General features: G+C 42.1%; 1 protein-coding gene across 1 annotated transcript; it reads right to left on the reverse strand.

Moving 5' to 3' along the window:
- Positions 1-6,126: 6,126 nt before the first annotated feature.
- Positions 6,127-8,057, reverse strand: lratd1 (LRAT domain containing 1). Its single transcript, XM_017484248.3, has 2 exons — positions 7,908-8,057; positions 6,127-7,600 (listed from the first exon to the last, which is right to left on the reverse strand). The coding sequence occupies exon 2, from the start codon at positions 7,557-7,559 to the stop codon at positions 6,792-6,794; it is 768 nt and encodes a 255-aa protein (XP_017339737.1). The 5' UTR covers positions 7,560-7,600; positions 7,908-8,057; the 3' UTR covers positions 6,127-6,791.
- Positions 8,058-8,697: the final 640 nt, after the last annotated feature.

Genomic DNA, 8,697 nt, shown 5'->3' on the forward strand with positions numbered 1-8,697 from the left:
GATTTGCAATATATTTGATAGAATCTATGAAATCAGATGCTCAGTTCCAGATAGCAGAGGACTCCTGATCAAATGTGGTTCTGTTTATGCACATAAGGGTCAGTTATGGTAATATGAAGTGGTTCATGGTCCCAACATGGCACTTGAAATCTGAGCCAAAAATTTCCCAAATGAAGTAGAATCTTTTATGAGACGTCTGTAGGATCTGCTCTGAGACTTCGTTCTCATCAAGTCTGAGCTATAGTTTAAAAATCTGATGAGTTTATCAGCAGTATGTGAGCCAGATGAAGTGGTAAATGTGGGCCAGCTCAGGGTCATTACTCATTTGCCATCAGTGGTGTGCGCTGACTTGCCAATTTTCTGATTCAGGAGGCACGACCAAGTTGTTTGTTTTAATGTGTTACATAAGGACGACGGGGTGATGCGACCCGACTCAAAGCAGATCTTATTGTCACCATCGCAAAGCTGATGACAACATTTGCAGTATTTTCTAACAATCATACATTTTTATTTATTAAAGGAAGACCTGTCGTTTTTTTCTTCATCAGTTTATAGTTAATGTTGTGGACTATCTTGAAAACTGTTATCACTACAAACCCAGCCATTCCTTCATTTTCTCAATATGATATGACAAAATGTGACAAAAAAAAATGCTCAAAGATTTTCCTGTGGTGGAAAAATGGCAAGGTACAACATTACCTTGAACTGTTACAAAGCTGAGAAACTGGAGAATCCTTCAAATAAGGTTACATAAGTATCTCCCTACAACAGTTAAACTTTATAAAACCACATTTTTAAAATCTGTTTATTATTAGCCTTAGCTATACCCGGGGCATGAGGCAGGGGACACCCTGGATGGGGTGCCAACGCATTGAAGGGCACAATAACACACACTACAGACAATTTAGAGATGCCAAATCAGGCTACAACACGTTTTTGGACTGGGGGAGGAAACCGGAGTACCTGGTGGAAACCCCACCATGGACACAGGGCAGTATATAGTTAATATATACACAAGTTAACACCTATTAAACACCTTCTGACCAATCAGCTGTAATACAAGGATAAAATAATTCAATCAGTTATATGGAGTGTAAATACATATATAGGAGCCTATTATGAAGTGATCTCAATGTCTAATCTCAAAAACAACTTAAAACCAGCTCAAATGGCAACATGTCTGGATATAAACGCTTGACAATGCTTGTGTCCTACGTGTGTAGTTTAATGTTGATGTGCTTGATAACCCATATTGGTTCAGGGTTACAAAACACTCTTCAATTGTAAGATTGTATCAATCATAGATTCATTCCTTCATGAGTAGTGTTCGTAGCACTACAAAGTATTAGTGCTATCTTGGGTTTAGTCTACACTTGCACTAGTGATAAGTCACTTGTGCCACTTGTAAAGTAGTTTGTCTTGTCCATGTGTAGTGATTGATGCTGCTGTCGCTAATCACAGTCTTGAGGCTCTTGTATCACCGTCAGCTCCGGTAATAGCTCTCATGTAACCTTTAAACCTATCAAAAGGTATGTTTGCGTATGCGGTTTTCTGTTTGCGTACACGGCATTTTGTGGGCAACAGATAATTACTTGAATCGAAATAGAACTGTTTTTAAGTAACTAATTTGAGTTACTTAAACTGTAATCATCTTTACACAAACACACAAATCACACACGGAAACACTAACATTAAAGATTAAAGAACACACTAACAATAAAATATACCTCCTTAAAGGATCTCACCTTTTCTAGGAAAGAATAATTATATTATAATATATATATATATATATATATATATATATATATATATATATATATATATATATATATATATATATAAATAAAATGTGTGTGTGTGTACGCTCAGATCTACAGGTGTGGCTGTGTCCCCTAGCGTGTAAAGGTCTAATCGCCTCATTTGTCTACCGCATACCACAACAAAACACAAAAGCTCAGGGTGAAAATTTTAAGCTTTTTTGTAAGCCTCTGTGCCCTATGCTCTCCACATTTTTTGTTGAGTCATGGTCATTGATCATTGAAAATCAATTTGCATTTTTCCCCCTCGAGAGGTGATGCACTAGAGCACGCTTGCGGTCTTGCTTACCAACACAAAGACAAAATTGCCAGTGCTGCAGCGTCTAAAAATAGCAGTCCTACTATGACACGGTCATCCTTCCGTAACTAGAGGCCTCTTCACACTGCGGCTGCACACTCTGCTCCTTCAAATATGTCCAAATAAATTCCGAGCTCATAGGTGCGAGGTCAGCATCTCCCTGATGGGCACATGAATCACTGCAAACCAGGCTGAGGCCTCAAGTCTCAGCAAAAGTATAGGGTCACGTTTTATATTTGCCTATCGTGTTCCAGTAATAATAATAATAATAATAATAATAATAATAATAATAATAATAATAATACAACATAAATGTAAAAAAAATTGCAATGCATTATGGGGTTAGGATGTTTAACAGGACAGTTGTGGGTTGGGTAAGAGAAATCAATTAGTGTAAAACAGTTACAAAAGAGCTTTTTCTGGAACACTTTGCCTCGCTGAAAAGAAGCAAAATAGAAAACACACTCAGCTTAGTTTTTTTTCCCCTGATGCACAAACCATCAGGAGTTCTAAAAGCTCACACACAAGTTGAGATAACTACACTTTTGTCGTGCTGTTACCAAACAACTGAACATGAAACCAAACTTTCTTTCAAGGTCGCTAGGATACAGTTAAAACAAATAGCCTTTTAATGTAAAGGGGCAGGACTGGGAGACTTTGTTCTGGCTGAAAATATAAACGGAAGTCTCAAACGAAAAGATAGAGACACTGTATGGCAATATTAACATTTTTAGGTGTCTTTGAAATTATACGGAGTATAACAGGTCTATAATTTTTTTTAAACAACATTACAACCAGGTGCATAAATGAATAAATGTGTTATTTAATGAATACACTCACCAATCCTGTGGCAGTGCGGTGAAATCCAAAAAAAAAAAATCATGCAGATACAGGTGAAGAGCTTCAGTTAATGTTCACATCAAATATCAGAATGGGGAGGAGGTGATCTCTGGGAGTTTAACTGTGGCATGGATTTTGGGGCCAGATGGGCAGGTTTGAGTATTTCTATAATTGCTGATCTCCTGGGAATTTCACACAGACCAATCTTTAGATTTTAGACAAAATGCAGCGAAAAACAACAACAACACACATCCTGTGAGCAGACAGTCTGCAGGCTGAAACACCTTATTGACTCAGACTGGTTTGAGGTGACAGGAAGTCTGTAGTAACTCAAATAAGCACTATTTACAAGTGTCCTGAGCAGACTCACCCAAACTGGACCGTTGAAGACTGGGGGGGGTGTGTTATTTTTTTCCCCTGATGTGCAACTGTCCAGTTTTGGCCAGTCTGTGCCCATGATAGCCTCAGATTCCTGTTCAAGACAGAAGTGTAACCCAATGTGGTATTTTCTTGTAGCCCATCCACATCAAGGTTTGATGACTTTCTGCTCAGCATGGTTGTAAAGAGTGATTTGAGTTACTATATCCGTCCCGGCAGCTCAAACTACTCTGGCCATTTCCCTCTGACCGCTCTTATCAATTCCACCCACAGAACTGTTGCTCACTCAATGTTTTTTTTTTGTACCATTCTGTATAAACTCTAGAGACTGTTGTGTGAGAAAATCCTAGGAGATCAGCAGTTTATGAAATACTCAAACCAGCCCGTCTAGTATCAACAGCCATGCCATGGTAAGTCACATGACTGCATGATTTTTTGGGGGGTTTTTTTGTTTGCATTGCACTGCTGCTTCCTGATTGGCTGATAAGATAACTGTGTGCAGGTGTTCCTAATGAAGTGTAAATCAATCAATAAAACAGTGTACTTATGATCTGGCCAAGCTTCAATATGAACAACATGAAGTGTTTGAATCCTGATATACATCCACTCACATACAGGTGGATTTCAATAGGAAACAAGCTAACGTGAGGGTTAGGAAGTTCTGTGTTGTTAACACAGACTGTTGACTTTCCCCCCAAGAGGAGCTTGTCCCCATTCTCCACATACATCTTGCTGCCCCACTACCCTCAATTCTTAGCCTCAAAAGAACACTGATGACAGACTGGCAATTGGGGTGGGAGCTGAGAGAAAAAAAACAAAAACAAATCAGAGACCAGAGGAGGGAAGAAGAGGGATTCCTTGATGGCTGAAAAATAGGCTACTACAATGACAGTAACTCAAACAGGAGATAAATGAGCCCTTAGCTAAAAGTGCTCAGAGTCTGAACACAGTGTACGTGCTTATATCTGTAATGAGTTTAAACCGGTTTCATGGACTGCAAATGACCGCAAGTGTGTACTGTTTACCAAGCCTTCAGAAAAATGCCTCCGCTGCTTTCCATATTCAATATGCCTCCTGTTTTCCATATTAATGGCTAACACATCGAACATCATGCAGCTGCTTGAAGCACTCGAGAATGACTACCAAGTAGAACACAATCTGATGCAATTATCTGATTAAATAGCCAAGATAAAGAGTGCAATGGTACTGACCATGGCAATAAATAGGTTCTTCATTTTGTTCTTCATGTAAAATAAATAAAAATAAATAAATAAATAAATAATGCGAATGTCTGACAGTCTTTCTGGAGAAACCTTTCAAGTTTCTGAGTAGGACTCGACAACAGTTTCTCCCTATCAGAAGAAATTACAAGCTAAAACCTTTTCAGGAAAATAGAATCCACAACCCCCCCCCCCCCCCCCCCCCTTAGCATCATAGTTTGAATTCAACTTCGATTTCAACATTTTTAACATCAGACTGTCACAAAGCACCTTTATAGAATTCTGGATGTCCCTAACAAGTAAACCAGTTGCACCAGTAGCAACATCAGGGAGAAACCTTGAGAGGAACCTGACTCAAAGGGGAACCTGCCCTGTCCTGTTCTGGGTGACATCAGTTACTGGGAATATAAATGATAAATCATTACTCTTGTACAACTGCAAACTATAAAGTCAGCTTGTGAAATTATTGCTTGAAGCTAGCATGAGACATAGGGCATAGGTCTTGAAAAGTTTCAAATACCAGGTAAACAACTGAACAAAATTCAATTAGCCTTCGATAAACTTTGAAATTAAAATCGTTCTTTGTAGTGGACTCAAGAGTTCCATGTGATAATATATAAGATGAATTTACACAGTAAGGTACTCCAGGTTAATCAGTCTTGATATTCACATAAATAATAACCAATCCCAGCTGCAGCCAATGCTCTCTAATAGAAAAGCCAGCAGAGCATGACTGTAATTGCCAGTACTGAATACTGCATCTCTCACGCTCTCTCTCACACATGCGCACACGCACACATTATTACTCTATAAGTCCTGCAGCTACAAAAAACTATCGCACATTTGGATAAGTACTTTCTGGACCCAGTAGCACTTATAGCACTTATAAATCTTGAGGAAAGAAACAGCACTGTAGCGCAGCTGTTCAAGAGTCTAACCTTTAACCTTCACTTGATGACAGTTTAATGATCATAAATTGGCCCCTGAAAAAGGCTAATGCAGCACAATCTGTTTTCTACAAGTAGCACAAACCAAATTATCCTCAATAGCCATGTTCATCAACGTGCAGCAATCATGTGAGCTCCAGCATCCACATGAAAGAATCTGGATTTCATCATCAAAACAATGGGAGACTCAAAAAAGTCAAATGAATGAATGAATAAACCGCTTCTTGTTTAAGGCTGCATGAGCTCCTTTCATGTACTGTAGTACTGGGATTCTCAGCTTAAAAAAAAGTTTCATACTTCAAAGTCTGACAACCACACGCTAGTAACACAACAGCTAATGTGCATGACAGCTAATCACCAGATCGGCAATCTGCACTTGAGGATCCTAGGTTTATTATATGCTAAGCATATTACAAGCCAGAACACCAGGTAGGAGATCAGAGCTTTGCATTATCCATCTAATGCATACTAATACAGCCGGAAAAAAAAAAACCTCTCCTGATTGAATTGTACGTGCAGAGATGCATATAAAGCATGTACAAGGCTCGTGAGGGATTTGTTGTGCTAGTTGAGATGCAGCTCAGCCAGCAAAACCACTCGTGCAAAGTAACAGAGTGAATACACGCTTCAGAGAGCAATCTAAGTTTTATTTTCAATAAAACAAAGACTCTGTTGCCTAACTAAAATACAAAAATATGGGCTCCAAAAAAGAAATGAGGATAAATGTACATTTTTGCGTGTTGTCATAAAAGAAAAGCCAGACGTGTGTAAAGGTCGCCGTGTTTAGATTGCAGTCTTTACGCAGTGGCGCGTGACCTCCGCGACTCGTCTTTAACGCTATAGCTTTGGGAGTTTAAAAAAAAGAAGAAGAAATAAAAAATTTATAATAAAACATAAGAAAGGAAGAATCCGGAGCGCACCAACAGCCACAATCCGTTCCAGCGCCTGTGCGGCTCGGGTGAACTTCCCAGCGTCCAATATGGGCTATGATCAATGGCCATGGTTTTACTCTGTTGAAGCAAGGTCCGTGGTGTTCGGAGTGCACCAGATCACACGGCACGAGCCCAAAAGGGCGTTGTCTTTGCAAACAGTGAGCTTTAAAATCAAAAGCGCACATTCCTCAAAAGTCTTGCATGAAGGGTACGAGAACCCCTTGCCGCAGGCGCGTGCGCAGTCCCGATACTGTGTCCGTGATGCTTTTCTCAACAACAACAAAAAAGAAATAAAAATAATTAAAAATAAAATAAAATAAAAAAAAAAAAACACAAAAAACTCGACCTCGCAAATCCGTTCATTGTTTTCCGTCGAGCAGTGAAAGCTCCTCCAGAATTCCGCTGGCGTCCACGCGCCTCCGCTCGCGTATGAGCTCCTCGAGGCTGCGGAAGACGAGCGTGTGCACTGTGCTCTCTGAGAGGTGCACCTTGAGCAGGTAGCGCTGGCCGGCTGAGTGCGCCTCGCCGCCCGCCTTGAACTCGCGCTTGCCGAAGCGGCACCACGCGGCGAAGCTCTCCGAGCTCGTCCAGCACACGTCGGCGTGGTTTAGCCCCAGATGGCCGCTCGCGTTGCGCACCACCAGGTCGGGCGGCAGCGGCCGGAAGCGGTAGCGGTCGTTAGCGATGCGCCCGCGGCGGCCGCCGCTCACGTCAAACAGACTGTCCTTCCGGATCTCGCCCTTGTGCAGGTGGATCACCTGGTCCTCGCCTTCGAACACGGCCCAGTGCGGCGCCTGAGCGCTCGCCACCAGCTCGAGCACGTCGCCCGGCTTGCACATGGAGAGCAGCGTGGGCACCGGGTACACGCGCAGGTCCTCGCGCGCGCGCACCTTGGAGAAGATGCATTCGTGACAGCAGAAGGCCGAGTACTCGAGCTCATCCAGCGTGTCCACGACGCCTTCCTCGTCCGGGCTGCGCTCGAGCGACCGGTCGTCAAGCTCCTCCTCGTCGTCGGAAAAGAAATACGCGACGCCGACGCGCAGCTCGTCCTTCTCCACGCCCGACGGATCCCCAGTGGGTAGCTCGCTATAGCTCAGGTGTGTGATCCGGTCCAGTTGGTTGCCCATCAAGGACGGGAGAGGCACGCGAGAGGCATGGAATGCTGCTTCTGCAATCCCGCCACACAAAAAATACGCATAACAGATCAGTCTCATGGTCATGCACTCAGATATGTAAACAAGTCACTGCGCCTGGAGCGAACTACAAAATAAATAGCGACTCAATAGCCTATTTGACATCACACACACACACACACACACACACACACACACACACACACACACACACACACACACGCATATCTGCTCTTCGCTGCCTTTAGAAAAATGTAGATCTTACACTAGACCTGAACACCTGTACAGCTCTTTTCGTATCCACACTCAGAACGCATGAAGCCTCATGTCTGAAATGAATACCTGCGTATTTCCGGGCGCGCACGGCTAATTGATCTTCCTCTCCATGCGTGTTTCACTGTCCTCTATTCCATACAAAAGGTTCCCCCCCCTTCGGTAACTCTCTCCAGGTCTTCGCTGCTCAGAGCTAAAACTACTCTTCAACTCGACGCACCGCCTCACTTTAAATAGAAGTGAAAACTCCGCCCCCGAGTACCAAACCCCTCCCCTCTGCGAAGCTGATTGGCTCCTTGACCGTATTGTTTAAGACGGAGCGCATTGCTCATCATACTAGAACAGGTTTATCATATGTGTAGTCAGTCTACAGCAGTGTTTCCCAATCCTGCTGCAAGAGTCTCTCTGTAGTCTGCACTGCACATTTAGTGTTTCCCTGTCTCATCACTTTTATTTAACCACTATAAACATAAGCACACTAATGTGGAGTGCAGTACAACTCCAGGATTTGGTCTGGGGACAAAAAAGCACCCTCTGGCACACTGAAAACACCATAACAATATAAACTACATCGTCTAGGCTATTGCAAGCGTGAATATTTTAATTATGTAATTATACTTTTTGTGGATCTGTCTTTCATAATATTTGTATATATTAAATTATGTATGTATTAAAGCAATACACCTCGAATGTTTCCAATTAGCCATCATTATTTTGCTTGAACTACTAGATTTTACCGTGTTGATTCATGTGTGTAGACTACACATCGCATTCGTACTGGCATTTTACAGCTTAGTCAATTCAATATCACTTCAGCATAGATGTGTCACTCACAGCAGTGTCCTCTTCACAGGCCTAC

Source organism: Ictalurus punctatus, chromosome 2, assembly GCF_001660625.3.
Source record: "Ictalurus punctatus breed USDA103 chromosome 2, Coco_2.0, whole genome shotgun sequence".
Taxonomy (NCBI): Eukaryota; Metazoa; Chordata; class Actinopteri; order Siluriformes; family Ictaluridae; genus Ictalurus; species Ictalurus punctatus.